At 37.1% G+C, this 24,127-nt stretch overlaps 1 protein-coding gene across 1 annotated transcript; it reads right to left on the bottom strand.

The window, feature by feature from the left end:
* Window positions 1-8,598: 8,598 nt before the first annotated feature.
* Window positions 8,599-17,219, bottom strand: LOC144633266 (ZP domain-containing protein-like). Its single transcript, XM_078492109.1, has 8 exons — window positions 16,249-17,219; window positions 15,533-15,553; window positions 15,221-15,241; window positions 13,162-13,542; window positions 12,520-12,558; window positions 11,562-12,147; window positions 9,822-10,120; window positions 8,599-8,902 (listed from the first exon to the last, which is right to left on the bottom strand). Coding segments are annotated over exons 1-8 (1,494 nt in total). The 5' UTR covers window positions 16,250-17,219; the 3' UTR covers window positions 8,599-8,756.
* Between the last annotated feature and the right edge of the window lie 6,908 nt (window positions 17,220-24,127).

The following is a 24,127-nucleotide window of genomic DNA, read 5'->3' as shown; positions in this document are numbered from 1 at the left end:
ACGGCTTCATTCATAACAAAATAGCAAAACTCCTCTTTCGAACGGCTCCGAATAATATTATCGCCGTTGTTTAACTGTCCCGCTCTGCGAAATCATTTCAAAGTCAAAGCATTCAAGCAGATTTTTTTCTCTTAGTTTTTCGTTCTTATCAAGTGCTTCTACGCGCGTCACAAAATTTAGGAAAAGAAGGCCGCCATTGTTTAACTGTCCTGCGCTGCGAAATCATTTCAAAGTCAAAGCATCCAAGAAGTTTTTTTTCTCTTAGTTTTTCGTTCTTATCAAGTGCTTCTACGCGCGTCACAAAATTTAGTAAAAGAAGGCCGCCATTGTTTAACTGTCCCGCGCTGCGAAATCATTTCAAAGTCAAAGCATTCAAGCAGATTTTTTTCTCTTAGTTTTTCGTTTTTATGCTTCTTCGCGCGTCAGAAAATTAAGTAAAAGAAGGCCGCTATTGTTTAACTGTCCCGCGCTGCGAAATCATTTCAAAGTCAAAGCATTCAAGCAGATTTTGTTCCTCAAAGTTTTTCGTTTTTATGCTTCTACGCGCGTCAGAAAATTTAGTAGAAGAAGGCCGCCATTGTTTAACTGTCCCGCGCTGTGAAATCATTTCAAAGTCCAAGCATCCAAGCAGATTTTTTTCTCTTAGTTTTTCGTTATAGTCTACAATATAAGTATTACTTTCCAACCTGGTTGTCTTTCGCCGCAGGTATATCAAGTTTTGTTTTTTACGTCCACTCTCGGCCAAGAAAAAAAAATTCATACTACCAAAGCAAGTGTTCTATAAAAGAGCTACCCGGTTTCATCAGGTTATTCTTAATCGAAAGATGATAGTCCCGCAGATTTTAACTAAGAAAATATTGAAGCACCTACGAAAAAAGTAGTAAAATTGAAATCACGCTAGTTGCTGTGGCAAAGGGTAGTAAAAGCGAGCCATTGCAGTAGCTAGTGCTACAGGACCAATTATTTTTTATATGATTCATTGCTTTTAAATCGATATCGAATACGAAATATTTGAAGTGGTAATTTTCTTGTTGCATTTAATCTTTCCACAGTAGCTAGTTTTCTCGTGATTCTGCGCTTTCCTATTTCTTTGGCCTAGTAGGCTGTGTCCTAATGCTTTTTTATTAATTTTTTCAAATGGAAAGCATTTTAAAGCGAAACGGAAACAGCAAATTGTCCCATAAAACTAATTGTGCTATTTTTTAAAGTTGAAATTCTCTAACAGAGAGAACTAGGAGCACTAACGTTCTCATTAACAACCCAGGCATAGTAAAATTTCTTGCGGTAGTTAAACAGGTACCACCCCCTCCATTCAAGTATTAAGTTTCCGCACTTCTAGATTTTTGAACTTTATTTTTGTTCAGTGTTTATGTCCTAGCAATTATTGAAATACATGTTATAAACCTCTTGAATTAGTTGTTTTTTTACAGCGAAAAATTATTGTTAGTTACAGTTTTATGCTTTTCTCAATGAACTCTTGATACCACGATTTATTTTTTGATATTTTTTTACCTTGGCTGTGACCAAAAAGCTTTTTATATTTCACATGGAAAGCATTTTGAAGCGGAACGGAAACAACAAATTGTTCAATAAAACTAATTGCACTATTTTACATAGTTAAAATTCTCTAACATAGAGAACTAGGAGCACTTAAGTTCTTATTAACAACCCAGGCATAAGTAAAATTTCTTGCGGTAGTTAAACAGGTACCACCCCTTCCATTCAAGTATTAAGTTTCCGCGCTTCTAGAGTTTTTAACGTATGTTTTTGTTCAGTGTTTATGGCCTAGCAAACATTAAAATATATGTACTTCTTAACCTCTTGAATTATTTTTTTTACAGTGAAAAAATGAGCTCGTGATACCGCGATTTATTTTTTACTGATAATTGTTTTTCCTTGGCCTTGACCAAAAAGCTATTTATTTTTCAGATGGAAAGCATTTTGAAGCGGAACGGAATCAACAAACTGTTCAATAAAACTAATTGCACTATTTTACATAGTTGAAATTCTCTTACATAGAGAACTAGGAGCACTTAAGTTCTTATTAACAACCCAGGCATAAGTAAAATTTCTTGCAGTAGTTAAACAGGTACCACCCCTTCCATTCAAGAATCCAGTTTCCACGCTTCTAGATTTTTTAACGTATGTTTTTGTTCAGTGTTTATGGCCTAGCAAACATTAAAATATATGCTCTTGACCTCTTGAATTTTTTTTTTTTTACAGTGGAAAAATTGGATCAATTTAGGTTTCTGGGAAACTGCTCACCTACCCCTCCCCAAACCTAACATTAACCCTTACTTATCGCTTTGGGAAAAATGTTAGGTTCAGGGAGGGGTAGGTGAGCAGTTTCCCAGAAACCTAAATTGATCCGAAAAATTGATGTAATGTATACGAAATGATTCATATATAAATTTCCGGTTGAAGCCCTGAATTTTTTTCAGGTTTCTTTAATTGCTTAAATTGAAATTCACTGCGACGATCATTTATCACTCTCAGTGAAAAAAATTATTGTTAGTTACAGGTTTAGGCTTTTCTCAATGAACTCGTGATACCGCGATTTATTTTTTACTGATAATTTTTTTTCCTTGGCCTTGACCAAAAAGCTATTTATTTCTCAGATGGAAAGCATTTTGAAGCGGAACGGAATCAAAAAACTGTTCAATACTTGAAAACTAATTGCACTATTTAACATAGTTAAAGTTCTCTAACATAGAGGACTAGAAGCACTTAAGTTCTCATTAACAACCCAGGCATAAGTAAAATTTCTTGCGGTAGTTAAACGGCCACCCCTTCCATTCAAGTATTAAGTTTCCGCGCTTCTAGAGTTTTTAACGTATGTTTTTGTTCAGTGTTTATGGCCTAGCAAACATTAAAATATATGTACTTCTTAACCTCTTGAATTATTTTTTTTACAGTGAAAAAATGAGCTCGTGATACCGCGATTTATTTTTTACTGATAATTTTTTTTCCTTGGCCTTGACCAAAAAGCTATTTATTTTTCAGATGGAAAGCATTTTGAAGCGGAACGGAATCAACAAACTGTTCAATAAAACTAATTGCACTATTTCGCAAGTTCTCTAACATAGAGGACTAGGAGCACTTTTAATGCTTTTTAAGTGCTTTAAACTTAACAGTTCTCATTAACAACCGAGGTATACTGTAAGTTGAATTTCTAGTCTCAGTTAACAGGTACCACCCCTTCCATTCAAGTATTAAGTTTCCACGCTTCTAGATTTTTTAACGTATGTTTTTGTTCAGTGTTTATGGCCTAGAAATCATTGGAACACGTTCTTTACTCTACTTTAAAAAATATCACTTTTTAACGTACCTGGTTGTCTTTCGCAAGTATCAGTTTTGTCACTAAAGTCCACTCCAGCATAGCCCAAGGTAAAAGGCTTTCCTTCAAACAAAACTGTTGTTCGTTTTGGAAACCAGTACCGGCCGCATCACGTTATCCTAAAAAGTTAGTTAAAAGTTCACAGTTCCGCACAGTTCAACTACTAAGGGAATATTGAAGCATGTATGAAAACAACAGTAAAATTGAAATCACGCTAGTTCTTGTAGCAAAAAAAAAAAAAAAAAAAAAGCAGTAAAAGCGAGCCATTGCAGTAGCGAGTCCAAAAGAACCTTGTTTAATAAGACATATCCATTGAGTCACCTATATTTCCGGAACTTGGCTATCTTTTGCAAAAACAAAACAAACCGTTAGTCTCTTTTTCACAGCGAGTGAGAAAAAACGTATTTGTTCCCTCCTCGGTGAACTTGCACCGTCGCGCTCTCGCGTTCTTGCCTAAATGAATTGGCAAATGCGATTCTGTTTCTTGCAGCGGAGTAGATTCAACTAATTTTATAAACAGTATTTATGGCCGTTAAAGTTGATTTGAGCTCGCGGAAGCTAATGAAGCTACGGAAATACCAGTAAGTTTCCACCAACAACTCCGATATAACCGTTATTCCTGGCGCTCGGTAGAACAGGCACTAAAACCTCATTCCATTGTAGTTTGATTTTTTCTTTTAATCCTGGCCTGGCCTCGCATGTTTTTGTTTCTTACAGCGGAATCATAGGAAATCGCCCCGACTCCTGTTGTCGAGTAACATCATAGGGTTGTCATCTCTTGGAATGGCATAAATAGAAATGGGTAATATTTGGTAATAATTTGGTGGAATCACTTATAGAGTGTGTCTAGCTAAATAAATTCAGTTTAGGTTTTTCAGCAAAGTAAAATTTATTCAACATCAGTACGCTTGCTTTGACACGCTTTTACAGGTGGCTGTCATTTGTGTTATTAACTGTGGAAAAATACACTTGGTGGTGCTTAAATAAGAGAAACCTCTTAGATTAAATCAGTAATCCTTAGTACAGCTCTAGTCTGCAAATTCTCCAACGCAGAAAAAGGAATACTTAACAGCAGAGACATTAATGGAGTTTCGACGGAAGCAGGTACTAACTTTTTCCATTTAGATATTATGTTTCCGTACCTCGTGGTTTTTGAAGCTATACTTTTGTTGATATGATCACTAAATTAGTATACGCCAGTTTTTGTTTTTGGCAACCTTTACACACCCCACACCCAAATCCACTAGTAAATTTGAGTGGTTTAAATCAATAACGCAACCGTACCGTGCATCCAGCAAAAAAAAAAAAAAAAAGATTTTTATTCACTCACGCGCGCTAAGCAAGAAAATTCCTTGTTTATTTCGAAAATGAAGAACGGTAAGGGTGGTCTTTTCAAATTTTCTGGATTTTCCAGACCCACGAAGCATAGGAGACAATGAAAACGAACCGTTGAATAAGATAATTTTAATTTCTATCACAGATTGCTCAGCTCTCTGTTATAAGATAATTGGTTCTTGTTTTCTGCCGTGCTACTCTAGCGTTTACTCTAGAGTTTGGAGCGCACTCGAAGGAAGAGTTGCTTAAAGCTTCTCCTGGAGCAACTGTTATGCCTCCTTCGTTCTTTTCAAATATCCGTATGCTCCATAACTCGATTGATACCTTCTAAGAATAAATCAATTCTTTATAATCGTAATTTGCATACGGGTTTTAAAGATTGTCTTGTTGTTTACGACTGAGGTTACCAACATCGCTCCATTTTTGTTGTGCTAAAAGGATCTACTAACAGGAGTTCAGTAACAATGCGAATTTATAAGCGCAATGTCGGTAAGGTTCCTGATGATCTCAAACTTTGTAAGAGGTCTTGAGAAAAATACACCTGTTGTAGCATAGCTTTTCACCTACAGGAAAATGTCACATATTCCGTGCAATATCTTTTGTTGTGATTGTAAAGGATAAAATGTAGGGATGAAATTTAACGGAGCTGACTGTGTAGTAAATTCAGTAACTTTTCCGAAATAATTTTTACCTAGAATAAATTCAGATATTCAATTGACCGGAAATCCAATACGATGTCTCCTATTTGCTTTTACCTCAGTATTGTGTTCCAAATGGTAGCTTCTTTAACCTTACGGTTCTCCTATTTTGACCGCAACATTTTGGCAACTCATTTGCTTGCCTCTGCCAACAGTCGAAGTTTTACTTTTCGACCTATTATTCGAGCAAGTTTTCTCAGTAGTTTAAGCTATGTTCGACATTGTTAGGTCTTTTGCAGGTGCCACAGTTGTATATATTTCGCTTATACCCTAGGCTAATCCGCGGTTCGAACAACTTTTTCATCTGAAACATACAGCTGGCATGTAGTTCAGTCCCTAAACTCTTTCTTCCGCGCGCGTTTTATAGGGGCTGAACCCAGGCGCGCGAAAAATTGCATGCGCATGCGCCAGTTTTTCTCCCATATTTGGCAGCCCTTTTGAAAACGCGCGCGCACAGATGACGAGTTTAAATACCCGACCGTGTACTAGAGCAGGATCACCGGAAAAACTTGAAAAAAGCCTAGCTTTGCAGTCAGTGTCTGCCAAAAGCTCACGACCAAAACAAAAATCGCTATCCGTCAACTATTCCTATATTGGTTTTGGATGCAATTGAGCAAAGTTTTTTTTTGTTCTTGCATTTATTCGCGCGCACGATCGCGTAGTTGAATCGTCATTTGAGCGAGCCAGTTTTAGTTTAGCGTGCGCGTCAGAAGCAAGTGACGCCACACTCCTCGCTTCTGATTGGTTCTGAGCATGCGCATGCAGGTTATCCTGGACTCTCTTAAGGACTCTCTCTCTCTGCGCGCCTGGGTTCAACCCCTATAAAGGGCGCGTGGAAGGGAAAGTTCAGGGACTGGATTAAGCTGGCATGCTGATTCATCCTATGTTGGGAAGTTTTAACCGGCGAACCAACACCGCAATTACCGCAAAGAACATTTGATAAACGGCACAATGGCAAGTGAATTGTACTGCTTAATCAGGTGAATAACATTTTATTTCTTAGAAAAACAAAATAATGGTATCTTGTTAAGGGGTCCAGTTGTCAGGAAGAATAAACAACAGGAGAGTGTAACAAAAATGACGAAAGAAGACTTTCCCGCGACAAAGCCCCCCTAACAGGAATTCCGTGGGAAGGAACATATGCGAATAACAAAAAGTACATAAAAACTACGGTTGGGGGAGACTATTTTATAAGGATATACCAGGTTTTCCTAAGGAAAGGCGCTTTTTAGGCATCACCAAAGCGGCGGAAAAGATACCTGAATTTTGAATGACATGATACACATTAACGAAGCCTTCATAGAGAAAATAGAGATTACTTCATGGAAAATGCGCGCGTACGATTTTTATTCACGAGTCGAGTAGTGTCAAAAAACGAACGAGTGAGCGTAGCGAACGAGTGAGTTATCTGATACGTATCAACGAGTGAATAAAAATCGTACAAAGCATTTTCCATGCTGTAATATGTTTATTTCATAGCTACTGAGATTTTCTTTTCCGTGCTACTGACTGTAGACAAATTTATTTGCACAAATAAATGACACTGTAAAACCATTCAAGTGTTTAACAACTGAGTAAATCAAAGATCTGCAGCATTCAAAAATTTTCTAAAGAAACCAGAACTGCTATAAGGTCAAAAATAAACCATACCTAAAAACTCGCTCTTTTCAAAGATATTAATAAAGTTAACACAAATACAAGAGATGGGGGCTTCTTTTAGCTTAGAAGTGGAGAAAAAAAAAAGGCGAAAGTTGGTTGCTATAAGCGCCATTTTGCGATGTTAATGATTAGCGCTCTGCCATCAGAGTCGATATGACCTCGCGTTGACAGCAATATTACATGAATCGGCTTTACAACATGCGATCGTATCTACGCAGTTCGAGCGAAATTTTAGTAAAAGACGGCAAAATTCTTTCGTATTTCATCTTCAAATATAATTCGAAAGCATCGACTAAATCTATGCCTCTTTTTAAGCCTTCTAAAGCTCACAAAGAAGCTGTCTTGATATCCGACCCTCGCAGAGCCCAGAGAAGACGCAGCATGAGTTCCGTAACGCAATTGCGAAATTTGGCGTTGCTATGTGTATCATATTTGTTTACGCCGCCATGTTTTCTCCGACAGTAATCGGAAAAATCCGTATTTTTTCGTGCTTGTTCGTGTAGCAATCGTAACAATGCGGCCTTAAACACAATGAACAGCGGTCTACCTCTGAGAATTCAATATGGCGTCGAAAAAAACAGAGCGTCGAACGCACATTTCGCTGCTTACATTCGCTAATTTCGCCGCTGTAACAGACCGCCTCGAAAGGTACTTGCAATTTAAAGGTGTAGAATTGTCAGATCTCGGTGAAATTTGCACTGTTTATTTGTGTAATGTCGAGGAAACTGTGTGTGAATACCCGGAGCGGCCCAGACATTTTTCACAAAATTATGGCTGTTCAAAGTTGAGGCACACATAAAAATAACTAGAATGCTCTATCTCCAGAAGTAAATGCTGGCATACTCCGGGTATTTGTAGGTAATTAAACGTTTCTATCATAAATCGGCTCCAGTTGAAATTATCTCTGTATCTTTTAAAGGAAAGCCGTAAATCGGCAATCTTTAATTTTATGAGCCTGCGATTTAACCGCGAATTCACACCTAAGGTGTGAAAATTGACACCTCGTATATCATTTTCCTGAATGTCCAGGTCTTGTTTAATAAGCCTATGTAACTTTTATTTTGAAAAATGATTTAATGTTTGAGTTATTAATTTTCAAATTGGACATGTTTATAATAAAGGAAGCCATGCCAATAACAAAGTTAAGTCAAGTAGATAAATCACAAGTGAAGAGTGTTTGTTTAGCCAGAGCGTGTTTAAAAGTGTGTAGTCCACACATACCGAGCAACTCTTCGCTTGTCAAAGCTACCGACGCTTTCGGTTTATTTCCTTTTCCTTGCTTTTTTAGCTGCTTTTGTTTAGAATGTAGAACTTTCCTAGTTTTCTGAAACGTCACCAAGTCGTTGATGATGCTTACAGAATAGCTCTTTTTCTTCAGGTGTCTTTCGAAGCTAGCCACTAAACTTCGAAGAGAAGTCGGCTCGTATTCATTTCCATCTTTGGTACGGACGGCAATGATGAATTGGCTGATGTATCCATTCAGCTCAACAGCCGGACAGCCGGACCATCATGCATTGACACTTGTACGGTGATTAAGACCAATGAGAGTCAATTTAAACTGAATGTGAGTAGAAAACAGCGCTCTTAACAACGGAACTACATCGTTCAGTTGCAATAACCTTAGTTTTGACAAATCTGGTATTTTCGTATTAGCATTTTCATTAATTGCATGTTTTATCTCTCGAAGATAAAACATGCAAGCAATGAAAATGGCCGATGACATAGGCTCACTGCACAATGGGTGACTCGGCACCGGTCAGACGAATGTACCGAGCCGACGTATCACGTGATTTCCTGGCCAGAATCAAGACTGTTCCTGCGAGGCAGACTGCACAAGCAAGAGCCAGGACCATCATGACTGCAAAGCTGGAGCCTAACAAAAAAAAAAAAATAGCTGTTTTAGTATATACTAAAAAAGTGATATAATTTAAGCCAAAAAACATTTATTTAAATCATTTATTCCTGTCAACAATTACAGTTTTCGCATGCTAGTTGCTAGAAGGTGAATAGCAAAGGATATCCCATGTTTGAGGGTTCCAGGTCGCCTGGAAATAAAATGGGTAGACAGGAAGAAAAAAAATACGGATGGACAAAATTTAAATAAGCACCATCGAACTAATCGCCTTTAACTAAGTTTGAATGAACAGACGGTCTTCAATCAGCCTATTTAGCGGAAATGTCATATAAGTAAATATACAATTTTCACAAATTCGATAGGCTTACAGTGCCACTACCCCAGCCAAGACCACCCAAGCAATTTGTTTGCAAATTGACAAAAAGTGTTTGAGTGTTTAAACAATAGAAAAAGGTCATAAACTTATTACTTGTGTAGTGTGCATTTTTTTAGATCGACAATTTGTCGGTAATCTATTGTAAACGCCTCAGGTTTTCATTTATCAACGTACTTTCCCTAAAATTATGTCAGGTGGCCGTAGTTGGAGTCCTTACACTGTAAGCTTATTCATCAAAGAAGAGTCTCCAAACGTGACGTGACTCTAAGGTACAAACACAATTATCCATTGCATGCACCTTAGTGTTCCCGTTGAAATGGATTATTGTATGGAAATCCGTTCTCATTTGGTCACGCTATAAATTTCTAACTTTTACCGACCGTTTCCATGCTTTTGTTTGGGGTTATGGCAATGTTTTTTTTTTTAAAGGCCAAACTGGATTAAAAAGTATTGCAAGCCTCTTGAAAATGAATATAATTATTGTGTGGGCCTCACCATAAATAAATAGACTAGGTGTATTTATTAAAGATTTGATTTAAAAATAGACTGTCTTTAACTCACCATTCTTGTCTGACAATTCCATTTCGTTTTCGTCTCTTTTGTCGCGTGCCAAATGGATGGGACCCTGAACCAATGAGTACTTGTCGGTCACGTGGTCAGGTGCTTGACGCTTTCTCACTCCTCCAGACGGACACATTTTCTTGCACTCAGATAATAAGTCAGATCCATTACAGATGATCACATGACAATGCACAAAGACAAACGAATGATTGGCAATAAACTGAAAAGCTTCACAAGTAAACCGCTGGACACTGTCTGAATTTGTGGCGAGGAACTGGACACTTGGGTCGGTGGGGCATCTTGTAGCAAAGATAGATAATTTGTTTGTTAGTTTCGTTAATGAAAAATACACCTTCATTCGTCTTGTAAAGGGCTATTGAGCGGCAATAGCAAGGAAAAGTTTTATGACTGAATTGGAAAATAAAATGAAAACTGTAACAACTAACAAATATGTAACGCAGTAATTGATTTAGAAGTAGAAATACAAAACAAAAAAATGAATATCATTACATAAAATTATACAAAATAGGATCCAAAGTTGCTTACTGAGTCTTTTTTTTTTCAAAACTCTTGGGTGATTTAATGGCTCTTACGCCAAATGGAAGTAAATTCCAATATTTTGCAGCATGGATAACCGAGGTTATGAGAGATAGAGTGGCTATTGTTAATGAATTATGGACACGTGACATATTTACAAATTTATCATTTACATAGGGAGGTACCATATGTTGCAGATAAATGAATCATGAATTTTCAAAAGTAATACGACTTTTTTAATTTTCACAAACATGTTTTGACGGTACATCCGTCATCGTCAGTGTACCGTCGAAACATGTTTGTGAAAATTAAAAAAGTCGTATTACTTGTGAAAATTTCTACATTTTTGCTGCTGTCTCGACCATTTAAACCATGAATTATAAATAGTTGTGTCATGACAACTTTTGAGATTTCTAGTCCAAATGACTGAATAGTCACGCTTTTTATTTAATTAAGATTAAGAGCTGCCGCCATGTTCATTATAAAATGTCCGAGTAATTGCGCGCTGTGATTGGTCAGTTTAACTTCATTATAGCTCCATATAGCACGCTGCATACGTCACGCGCGTGCTTTATTGAGTTATCATGCACGCTGCTTACGTCACGAGTTTTATCGCGCGCAATTTCTTTAACATTTCATAAAAGAAATAAAAAACTTTCTCCTCGTGCATTGTTGAGTTATATAAGCACTTGGGAATTTTTAAGAACACTCGAGAAGTGCGAGAAGCACTCGGCTGCGCCTCGTGCTTCTCTATGCACTTCTCTCGTGTTCTTAAAAATTCCCAATGCACTCGGGTGCGTTTTTTATTTCTTAATTAAAACAAAATTTATTTATCTTAAGGATAGAATAATAATATATAAGATTACCGCATGGAATTTTAAGGTAAAGTGCACGGTAAAATGCTCGTCTACTGTAAAATTACAAGTACATATATACAATACGAGCACATTTATCAAAAAAGATTTACGCGAGTCGGATCTTAACCATAGAACATTACAACCAAAAAACAACAAATTTTCCGAGAATGAAATACTTGTCTATTTAATTGAGTCATTATTACTAACTGCTCGTGAGCGACCATAAAAAAGTCAAGCCTTATGGTCGTCTAAGGGGTTCAATATATCTTGTTTAAGAAAAAAAATCATTGAAAGTGGAATAATGTACATTTTTTAGAATAGTGCAAGAAGCATGGAGTTTTCTTACCCATCTTGTATCAAATCGTACTTAACAAGACTGTTCCGATCTTGTGTAGGCGTGGCATAACAATGATCAGCCCTGATTAATAACTGGCTGTCACCAGTTGTTACTGACACCTCAAAGAACAGAGGCTGTTGGATCTGGACTTCAACTGGGAAATCGTTTCCAGAGTAAGGTGTAGCAAAATCGCTGTCGGAGAACATATCTAAAGCCATCGTGAAGTTCCCCCGGCCTTCATCGTTGAACATGATAACGTTATTTCCAGGCTTCCAACCAACTGAGGACACCACGCCAGACTTGGAGTACTGGCAACTGAATGATATCTCCACCTCCTTAATGCGCGTGACAACATCGTTGATGTCTGAGGGGATTTCCAGAACTCTGTTTGAATATATAACGGACGCGGGTGTATGGCTGACAGATGTAAGACAGCCTGTGAGTGGTGTTGTCAGAGGAAAATGAGTGCTTGTCTCAGTCGCTGTACATGAGGCGTCCAGGAGTCGCAGATGTCCACGATCAACACCGGGAAGAAGTGACTTTGCTATCACGACAGTCATGTATTCATCTTCACAAAGAACAGTGATCTCGGCGGCTGTTAAAAAGACAAGCAGAAAATAAGCATTCAGGCAGCCAAACAGGCACACAGGCAGACAGACAGGCAGACGATCAAAAACCAAACACCTCACAAAATTAAAATACCATAAGCCGATAAAAAAAACTAAACATGAAAAAGAAGAACATAATTATGAAATATGTATTTACAATTGAGGTAATTTGAACAATATTCATTTAGAAAACTTTCACAGAGATGTTAGCAATATAAGTACTATTATATTAATATTGTAATAAGAACATCAGCGGTCGAGCGCTGATTCATGCTAGGAATCGAAATTGGCCTCGAAGTGCATGAGCGTACTTCCGCAGCGGGCTTTTATTAAAAAAAAAATGTCGCTTCAGTACTTACATGGAAAAGGAGGCGAAGGTGTAGTGGGAAGTGTTTGACCTGAAAAAAGCAAAAAAAAACTTGATATTGGACCAAATGGCGATGGAAAAAATATATCATTTTGCGTGCATTTTGTCAAAATTCCAATTGTTTCCCGAATTTTAATTGACTCTTAACAAATTTAAAGCAAAATATTTTCCTACAGTTTGATTTTACGTAATCCTCTCATAACCTGTTGAAACAAAGATGGTCAATTTACGAGAAAACTCAAACAAGACCTCGGTATCACCCGAGGATTGTCAGTTCTCTACATCCTAAAGACTTTGTTTGCACAAACAATTGAATAAAATATGTTCCTAACTAAGTTAGTGTTTTCAGTTGTTGATTTTTCTCATTATGCCCCAGCAAACATCGCTTTTATTTTTGATGATATTATCTTTTGTCTTTGTGCTTACGATTGAAAGCTTGGAAGGGTGAACTGAATTACCCCAATTCGTAAAGGCTCTACACACTGGGGATTTTTCGTCAATGTGTAAGGGTCCTTAATTTTACACATGTCCAATGTTGTGCATAATGTGAAACGCATGTTTGAACGTGCGTTTTACTTAAAAGGCAATCAAGTAGGGGTATTAACTAAAAAACGTCTTACAACAAAACACGTACTTGAGGTGGAAGGAGATGGTGCTAACGTGGTTGAAACCTGTAGTACTTCTTGAACTGTTATGTTACCCGTCAAATTCAGTGCCAATGTACCGTTCACTGCACCATCTTCAAGGACATAAAATATAGTGTCTTCCGTTGCTTTAGACAGCTCATCTACTTCAATGTCAAACTCTACCCCCACACTTCCTCGGAAAAGACGTTTTACGAAAATCCGGACAAAATTGGCGAGATTATTGATTAAGTATTGCGTCATCTTGTTTGTAAAATCGGCAACAAACGCCAGGGACTCGTTCGAGTTGATGTCATCATAAGAAGCAATATAATCCCGTAGAACGCGTACAATTACGGCAAATGGTCTTCTGCCAGGTCTTGGTGGTATTCCTAACGACAGCATAGAAAAAAAAAACCAGTCCTATAAACAAAACAAAAAAAAACTAAAAAATGTTGTCAACAGTGTCATTTTGTGTAATTACACAAACGTTTCGGGCATAGCCCTTCATCAGTGTGAAAACCGTTTTCCAATGTGTGTACGCGATCGCGAAAAAAACAGGTTAATATTAACAACTACAACCGCAACAGCAACAGCAAAAACAACAACAACAACAACAACAACAGCAACAACACTTAACAACAACAGCAAAAACAGCAGTAATAATTATGTGTTTTCATTAACTTATCTTGAACTGGAAGGCCGTACGAATTTCCATTGTTACAATTATGACATTTAATTCAGTATAGAGGTTATTATTATATCTCTGAGATAGTACGCACGCTGTAATTGGTCAATTTTACGGGCCGTATTCTGCAGTACGGCCCGCGAAATTTGACTGAGAGTTCTTCTGATGCCGTACGCCTTTGCAAGTTGAAATGTCTCGCGAAGAAGATTTTCAAAACTTCCTACAACGTTCGCAGTCAGAGGAAAAAAGCGAGGAACAAAGGCGAAGCGAAGAAGGTCTACCGAACTTTAAACTCAATTTTTGTGATCTGTTGGAAGGTGTAAACTTCCCTGATAAGGCGGACTTAGAGCAACCCGGGCAGGATTCAAGTCAAGAACTTGAAAGTTTCATCAGTGCCGAGAAATATGCAAACACGGTCAAGAAGACGAAAAGTGAATGGAAACGGTTCGACAATTATTGTCAAGAGCAGACTGATGGAACATTTCATGTAGAAACTGTACCTGCTGACGTCCTCGATAAGCTCCTCGGAAAGTTTTTCAAAGACGTACGCAAACGCGATAGAGCTGAGTACGAGCCAGACAGCATTTCAAGCTTTCAACGTAGCATTCAACGCCGCCTTAAAGAGCTAAGTTTTTTTAAGTAGTTCCTTCAAACTTTATACGTGTTTTCTCGTTCAGTATTTTCTACAAACACTGCCATAAGTTTTCGAAAGTTTGATAAGCTATAACGCATGTTGTCAATCGCGGCACTTTCGTCGCCAAGCAAAGAACTTTAGAAGTTATTCCAAAGGAAACTTGCACTGTATCTAGTTTCATCCTGTCACTGAAATTACTGTTAAACTAATTGCAGATATAAAGTAGTAAAGGTTGGATTTAAATTATGTTTATGCGCTTATCAATCGAGCTATTAAACGGCCGAATTGTTTACGACAAAGCCAATGAAATTCACTCGTCCTTTCGCCTTTGACATACGTCAGTCAAACGAAGCCGCTTCCAGCACTCTTGGCTTGAAATGTTTTCTTTTCTCCAGATTGAGAGATATAATAAATATCTTATTAACCTCGTTTTCTCGGTCCGTACTGTAAAATACGGATCCTCGTTTTTTCCCGTCGACTTATGGCCCGCGCGCTACGCGCTTGGGCCATAAGTCGACGGGAAAAACTCGGTCCGTATTTTACAGTACGGACCTCGAACTCGATTAATAAGAGGTATGTATTTTAGGATTCGTCGTGAAATATCTCACATTCATTTTACGCCTTTTTACACTTTGACGTAAAATAAAGTATTTGTCATTTACCCTTTTTTCGACGTAGGGGACTGAGACATTTTAGTCAACATATGAATGTTTAAATGGTGATTTTAAACAAATGAAAAACAACTTACGTGAACTTGTAGGAGTAGGTACTGCAAAGAAAAGGAAGGAAGACATCGACAGAAAAAAAAATTAGTACGAGAATACAATATATCTGTCTCATAATGACATAACAAAGCCGCCTTTTTTTCTCGATCGATAAAAAAAAAAACAACACAGAACTCAATTTAACAGAAAACCGAAGACATTCATGATTACTGCGGGTACGGAATAGTATGCAGATTGTCCTGAATTTAAAAAGAGAAGAAATATTCTATTTGAAAAAAAAAATATTGCATTAAGAGAATGTTAAATTTAAAATAAAAGCAAATTTAAACTCTTACCTGGACTGGAAGAAGTAGGCACTGTAAAGAAAGAATAACAAAGAAAGGAAACATAAATATTCCGTTATTCTGTAAAACTATAGACTAAAAAGATAGAATCTTACTGAACTGCCAAATTTAAGCACAAGACGTTATGCACAATTATTTAGACCTGTTTGATCATACTAATCGCCAGTATTGGGTTAATCTTAGGCCCTGTTCACACTGACCCGGGTAAATTTAAAAACGCATCTTTATTTACCTGGATAGGCCAACCGTCCACACTGAAACGGCGTACGTTTTCGGTCACCGAAAACGGAAATTTTCAAAAATGCTCTCCAAAGTGGGTAGATCTGAAAACGCGGGCTAGGTTGTGTAATGTGGACGGCAAAAACGGGCGACACCGGGATTTTTTGAAGACGCTGACGTCAAATAGTCATATGATCTCAGTCAAAACCAAATGTTTAATTAGTTTAATAATAGCTACGTGCACGAGTTGTAACTCTGTGTGTGATAAAGCGTTTCGTTTTAAAATTTACCCGGGTTAATGTGGACGGAAAACATTTTATACGGCGTTTTAAAATTTCTCTGGTTTCAATTTACTCAGGTTAATGTGGACAGGGCCTTATTTTCTTGGTTTTGAAAAAAAAAAAAAACAACTGGTAAAATGAAAAACAAAACAAAACAAACAAACAAAAAAGGCTAAGCATAAAACACACACATACAAAAAAACGTACTTGAACTTGAAGAAGCAGGACCTACGTACAAATGAAAAAGAATGAGAAAATTATTATGTAAAAACAGAAATGCTATCACCAAATCTAAAAGCTAAGGAACGAAACGTGAAAATAAATCAAAATGTAACAGACACTGAATACACTTCTCATGTCATGGCGAATGAGTTTTTTATTTGAAGCCTTGTTTAATCTTCACTAAATTTTTTTGGATGTAAAAATATTGACCGAGTTACTTAAAAAAAAAAATAACTAGGTCAATTTCTTCACTTGTGGAATGAATTAAGCTTAAAATGACCAGCGTGCCGAGTGGTCCAGATAAAACTAAAGGGAAACCGTCGCTAGTCTAAAATTGCGCGTTTTTAATTCCCCTTGACCGCGTTTAGAGCAGAACAATGATAATAGCACTTACTTGGGCCTGAAGAAGCTGGTACTGAGAGGAGAAAACCGTAGAGACAAAACATGTAAGATCTTAAAATGATTAACAAAGCAGGTCTTCCCACAATTTTTCTTAATAAAGGAGAAGTTTACTCTAAAGAAGCATTTTTAACGCCAATCAAAAGTTTTTACAAAGATAACGATATGTTACTCACCAAAAATTCAGCTTCCAAAGAAACAAGGCGTTTCGAGTGCATGTCGAGTTTTGGGCTACTTCAGAGAAAGATTTCATAGAGCTTTAGCACACGTTGGAAGCTGGAATTTTGGTGAATAACATATCTTTGTTTAACCGTTTTTTGGGCGTAAAGAACATAAATGGTCATTTTGGAGTGTACTTTTCCTTTAACAACTCATAGACGGTTTCTAGATCATATGATGTTTTTTTTTTTTTCAACTTAATACCACATGTAAACTATATGAACACTAAATTAAACGTTTTCGATCACTCAGATCATCATCCATGTTAGTTCTGCAAACAAACTGGGAGTTTGAATTGCCAGTTCCCATTGGTAACATTGTGACTTGAAATGTGGGTTTATTATGGAAAGAGCTCCGCAAGTGTGTGAAGTGTTTAAGTTTTTTTTTTTCATCCCTTAAATAATTAGAGAAATAAAAATCACTATAAAATTCCACTCCTAGTGGATTCCGTCTTAATATTGTGAATGCGTGTGTTTTTGCTGACATTCTTTGTTTACGAAGCAACCATGCAGAGAATGCAAATTTAATATAAACAAGAAGCTTGAGAAGCTTGAGAAGCTTAAAATCGGGCGCTTAATAATTAGCTATCTGGCAGGCAGGGTAAAGTACAGTAAAAATCACTGGAAAAACAGTCACTTAAACCTATTCAGGCCGGGGGGGGGGGGGGGGGGGGGGGGGGGGCTTTTGAGACCCGTGCTGACTTTGGATGCTTATAACTTTTTCAAGATTCAACCAAACGCTGTCAAACTTTGCGCGTTTATCTAAAATTTATCTCGCAATAATTTGGTAGGGTTAGTTATTTAGCCAGTAACTTGAAATCACCATGGCAACGTCATTTTGACAGGCTTGTTTTCCCAAATTTGAATTTTTCGTGTTTCTATTTAAGGAGGCTCAAAATTTTGTGTACAGGTAGGGGATGTCTGGGAGGCGATAGTTTTTCTCAAAGGATTAGTAACATTTAGACAAATAAGAAATATTGGAGATTTAATGTGATGTTAAAATTTGAATTTGAAGTTAAAAATTGGTGGACGGACACCAAACAGTCTCCTGACAACCCGGAGTGCTCTTACGAGGGGGTCAACTGTTTGGAGGTGTTTCCATTCTTTTCTTCAATCCCTTCTTTAAATCTCTTAAAGTTCCATTCAAATTTAGGTAGAACCCCACCTTAAGTTTTGTTCTTGGGAGAAAACAACAGAAGTCAAAGGTTGCATGATATAACCAAGCATGGATCTTAATTCTCCCTCCCTTTCCATCTCCTTAGCCTTTCACCCCCACCTGTCCCTCCCTTTCTACTCTCATTCAATTTAATGTTTGTTTACATTTCCAAACCGATTCAGTATCGTACTAATCTGTGCCAAGCAATCAGATAATAACAGAAATTTGCCTTAATTTTGATCTCCCATACCAAGACCTTAGAGTCTAAACCGCTAATAAAACAAAACACACTTGATAATAATTCTCTGAGGTTATACACCTTGCAGTATTAACGTACTAACGAACTTGATAACAAACCCCATGTCGTACTTCAAGGATTTTTACTGATCAACATAGAAAATAAGTTAACAACGGTTTGTTCCCAAAACGTTTTTTACTGTACAGAGGGTCTGTATATTGACCTGTAACCTGTATACCGTTTACTTGCAGTCTTTGAAAATCCTGAATTTCGTCAAAATGGGCCAAAATAAAGTTTTAAAATTTCCTTTATCAATATGGTTCTTATCTTTTTATTCAATTCTATGAACTGCTTTTATACAGTACTGTCCACAAAGATTTCAATTTCCTCAAAGTTTCGGGACAAATGCATGGATACAAAATATTTCGTGCAGAATGTAATTTGATTAAGCGAATGTTTTCACGTCTATAAATACTTCAAGCAGTGAATGAAAAACCGTTTTGTTTTCATCGATGAGAACCACTTCCAAATAGTCAATGCATAAAAAATAACAATCAGATCAGAATACAATAATTATTAATGCAAGGTCTCGCTATTATGTCTCGGCAGAGATACTTCTTTTTTGCAAGTTCAAATGTATGCAAATTTCGTGTAAAATGTAATTCGATTCCATTGTCTTGTTTACAAACTCTTTCTTAAGAAAGTTGTATTTTCGTGAATAAAACCCATTGGCCTGTTTTGTTTTCCTGATCATGTTTGTCTGTGTTTTATACAAAACATGTGGTCTTTTTTTTCGGAACTTTAAGTTGTACAAAAATTCCTATTTTGAACACAGATGTCACTTCCGGAATTTTTCATCAAAAATTCAATTGGTATTTAATTATAATTATTCGAAGTTTTCATTTTCAAGTCATCTTTTTATTCGATAGCTTTACTGATCTCGTAAAAAAATTCCATTCAAGTTCACACCAATACTGTACATTGCCAATGTTTTGCTGACGTCTTGAGAAGTGTCTTACTAACGTCACTAGTCAAATCTAAAATATATCCAAACCAAGTTGTGCAAACATTATACTCTTTGTGACAGGCGACTTTGACGCCCAACTGTGCGGAAATGAAATCGAAATACTTCTTGCTACATATATAAAAAAAATAGTTTTAAAGTGGAGTCCTCCTCAAAAAAATGTACCGACAGATCACACTGCTATTTGTAGAAACCAGCAAAGCGTCTAGTTTCAAAGTTTCCCACAAAAACATTGCGTGACATGAATGACGTTACCCCTTTTATTTACAAAAATAGCTTCAACTTGTCAAAGCAACTACAGTTTCACAATGGTGATTATTAATACTTTATCCCTTAAGCTTTTTCCTCTGTCCTCCCGCCGAAGCAAAGAAGAGAACCAGATTGCAGAGTAGCCCAAAAGTCGACCCAGTGTTCCTACAACGATTTACTGTCAAAACTGAAATGAAACCGATTGGCCCAGGCTATCCCCGTCATTTTTAGCCGACAGGAGACTATCGTCTAGGACGACCAAAGGGTAAACTATAAATCGGCCACGCCCGAGACCGAATTTGAACATATAACGGCAAATGTTCTAATGTCACGAACGTAGGAGTCGTGTAGGCCCGTCACCTTTATTTACCACATACTGCCCCCAAATTAAAACAGTACCCTCAGAAAGAAGTCAGAAGCAAATAAGGTCGAAAGACCGAATTTAAACATTTAACGGCAAATATTCTAATGTCACGAACGTAGGAGTCGTGTAGGCCCGTCACCTTTATTTACGATTGACTGTTGATTTCTGGACGGGCCCCGTTCTACCTCGTGCGAGCAATACAAACGACTGCACTCAACAGACGTCCAGTAGTGGAAAGAAAGAAACATATGCACACAACTCATAGCATCAATCCCGTTGTTTTAGTAGGGGTTTGCAGAACGAACATGTGCTATACTGCAAAAACATCTCCACGCTAAAACAGACCATAGAGTGCTCAAAAAAGCTAAAAATATGCCGTCAAAGAAACACACAAGAGCTTCAAACACAAATTGTTTCGCTCGCTAAACCGTTTAGTTTTATCCGATTTACAAGCGCTTGTTTTACAAGTCCGCGTTCTACAAGTCCGTGCTTAACAAGCCCTCGTTTTACAAGTCCGCGTTTTACAAGTCCGCGTTTTACTAGTCCGCGTTTTACAAGTCCGCGTTTTACAAGTCCGCGTTTTACTTGTCCGCGTTTTACTAGTCCGCCTTTTACAAGTCCGCGTTTTACCTGAGTCCGCGTTTTACTAGTCCTCGTTTTACAAGTCCGCGTTTCACTAGTCCGCGTTATACTAGTCCGCGTTTTACAAGTCTGCGTTTTACTAGTCCGCGTTTTACTAGTCCAGTCCAGTCCTCGAAATACAGTATGCCAAAACTCCCCGCCCTCTAAAGATAAGTCCTTGACGGTTCTTGTCGTTTTTCGGTGCCTATTCATCTTCGGCATCTTTCTCATCCACCTCTCGTTCTGTCCTGTGTCTGTCATCACACGAAAGAAAAGCTGATTCTCAAAAAATCTGCCACAAAAGGAAATTGACAAAAACAATATGAAAACCATATATCGAAAGTTTCTTATTCTAAAATTTTATCATACGTCTTAATTCAGAGCTACAAAGAAGTTCCTCCTTTTGAGTTATTGATACTGTTCTTACAGTACCTCTTTCCACTAGCGAAATTTTACAAAATTCCTTCGCGGCGAAAAGGTAGCGCGAATCCAGAACAGACTCCAATCGAGAGTGGGTTAATTCTAGATTACTATTAATTAACTATTACAACATTCATTTTTAAAATAGTTTCCCAAGCCGACTAAGCTAACTAAACGTCGAGTGTATCTTTCAGTAAACAAAACATGCCGTTATGACGCCGGAAATCCAGCTCACGCATACTATACCCCGTGACTCACGCAAACCTCCGACTTACGTGCTACTATAGTCATTCCTTTCTAAACATTTTTTTTTTTGACCACCACCGTACCTTTCTACCCAAAAAACTCATGAAACCGCCCGGTTTTAATCTGTTTTAACCTTTCAAAAATTAGAGCGTTCGAAACTAAATAAGATCCGTAATCACAAACAACATACAGCCGTTTACCAGCACTCTTTAAAACTCCTGAAACCCTTCAAAATCAGGCAAAATAAATCTTTGAAATAACCTTTATCAATGTTTCTTATTTTTTATTCAGTTCTATAAAATGCCTTTCATACACTACTGTCAAACAAAAATTTCAATTTCCTCAAAGTTTCAAGACAAAAGAATAACAAATATTTCGTGCACAATGTAATTTGATTAAGCCAATATTATCACGTCTAAAAATACTTCAAGCAATTCAGTGAAAACCCGTTTTTTTTTTCGTATCAACGAAAACCACTTTCGAATAATCAATACATGAAAATAAAAATAAGATCAAAAGGAAGAAAGGAACCTTACTAATTATTTGAAGACTTTCAAAGCCGTGATATTATGCATCCAATCCGCGATAAAATTTAATTACAACAAAATCCAAGTTCTCATTTTGAAGTCCATTTTTTTCAGTTGATACCTTTATCCAACTTGTGAAAAATTCCATTCAGGTTCCTATTAATACTGTACATTCCCAATGTTTTGCTCAGGTCTTCAGAAGCGTCTTACTAACCAAATCTAAAATAATTCCAAAACATGCTGTACAAACATTCTACTCTTTGTGACAAACGACTTGACGACCAATTGTTCAGAAATGAAAATCGACACAGTTCTTGCTAAATAAAAAAAAAACGTTTTACGGCGGAGTCAGGCTCAAAAAATATACCGCAAGATCACACCCCCATTCATAGTCAGAAACCAGCAAACCATCTAGTTTGCTAAAAAAAACACTGCGTGACATCAATGACGGTACATTTTTCATTTACAAAAATAACTTTAAGAAGAAATCCGCCACGACTTCGAGTAGTTATTGGACAAAATTAGTATACGTAATTGGACTACATGCTGTTCAATTTGGAAATAATTTGATGAAAAAAATTCCGAGGGCAGCCAAAATTGGACGAGGCCGTATTTGGCTGTCAGAGGAATTTTTTGAATCTAATTATTTCCAAAATTGGACAAGCATGTAGTCCGGTTACATATTAATTATATAGCTTGTAGTCAGTCAATCCAGCATAAACAATAAACTTATGTCCAGAACGGGAAAAGCATTCAACAATAGTATGCATAACACAGCACATGCAACTCACTCAGAGCATTGTCTTCACAATTCACAAATAAAACTTAAACAAAACAGTGCAATTTTATTCACCTGAGTTTGCGAAGCTTGCTACAAAGTGAGTGAAAACACTGCATCAATCAATGAAAGTCGTAAACAAAGTGTCCGAAGAGCTTAACAACTTCTTGAATGTGACATACTCCTTTCCACTATATCGTTCGTACTTCATCGCCGTCTTTTCTTTTCGAATTTCAGCAAAAAACGACAAAGAATTGCATCTACCTCATGCCTCATGGCGATAAATATCTGACAGATTTCTTGCTTCGCTTCGCTGCACTTACTTTCACCCAAGTTTTGTACTATTGGAGGTGTTTTGCTCTTGGTTTTTGCCTTTTAGTGTAGCTAGCTCGTCTTCTGACAACGTAGAAAATTTCTCTTTGTTGTTTCTATTGCTGAAAAGCTCAAAAGGAATAGAAAAACGTAGCAAACTTGCTCAATAAAATTCCGCCATTGTCGACTCACAATGCGACCAGTTTACAGCGCTGACGCTATGCTTTGTGCTAATTGGCTACTATCCGTCACATGTTGTGTTTTCTTCGATTTGATTGGCTGAGACGAAACTGTCCAATTTATCTTAAATTGGACAGATTGTGAATTTTACCTAAAATTCTTAATTGAAACTATCCAAATTTAATCCCAAATTGGACAGTTCCCAGAAATTAAGGAAAAATAGCCGTGCTGACAATATAGGATTTACTTACGGCTATATAATTATGTACCAAAATTATTTACACCTGATTGCAAGCTTTTGTGTTACTGCTTCAAATATCTTATCGAAAGAAATCTTTTCTAACAACACCACACATCGAAAACACATTTTGAAGTTCCGCTGAATTCCACTGAATCTCTTAAAAGGTGTAAGCTTTTGCCCATAGCTTGTGAACTTTAAATATCATTTTCTCAGACTCTGATAAGAAATTGTTGTACCAGAATTATTTCCACCTTATTGCAAACTTTTTTGTTACTGCTTCAAATATCTTATCAAAAGAAATCGTATCTAAGAACACCAAACATCGAAAAAAAATTTCGAAGTTCCGCTTTTGCCTATACCTTGTGAACTTTGAAATTCATTTTCTCAGACTCTGATAAGAAATTGTTTTTGGTGTTATCACGGATAATTACTTACATCTTTACCTTTTATCAAGGGTAGGAAATAACGCAATAGGATTTAAATTATTCTGGTACTTGATTTTTGTCCAACTTTAATCAATATTACTCGACTTCCCTAGTGGATTCCGTCTTAACTTGTCAAAGTAAGTGCAATTTCACAATGGTGAATATCAGTACAGTATGGGGCCCAGTTCTCGGCCGGGTCCAGTTCTCGGCCACTTTGTGTTTAACGCGTTTTTTCACACTCCAGTTGAATTAAAAGAAAAAGGTATTTCCTTCAAACGATAGACTGATTCATGTGCTTTAAGTATCTTGAGTTTGATCGTTCAATTCGATATAGAAAGCTCACACGTCGTGTTTACGCGGAGGTAGGTGAATTTGCATTCCCGAAAAATTTGTTTGTTTACGGCTCTTTAAAATTCATGGATGTAGTTAAATTCGTATTTTATCCAAAAGCCGCCACCATACGAGC

The sequence above is a fragment of the Oculina patagonica genome, chromosome 12, assembly GCF_052425735.1.
Source record: "Oculina patagonica isolate OP01 chromosome 12, crgOcupat, whole genome shotgun sequence".
Taxonomy (NCBI): domain Eukaryota; kingdom Metazoa; phylum Cnidaria; class Anthozoa; order Scleractinia; family Oculinidae; genus Oculina; species Oculina patagonica.
Note: the sequence above shows the minus strand (reverse complement) of the source record. Positions and strands in the feature narration are given on the sequence as shown.

What these genes read in the sequence shown, in the direction of transcription:
- LOC144633266 (XM_078492109.1), bottom strand. An exon ending in GCCTACTTCTTCCAGTCCAG is followed by an intron (nt 15,242 to 15,532) that starts GTAAGAGTTTAA and finishes TTTTCTTTGCAG; the next exon opens with TACCTACTCCTACAAGTTCA. An exon ending in GGAATTGTCAGACAAGAATG is followed by an intron (nt 8,903 to 9,821) that starts GTGAGTTAAAGA and finishes TTTTTTTGTTAG; the next exon opens with GCTCCAGCTTTGCAGTCATG.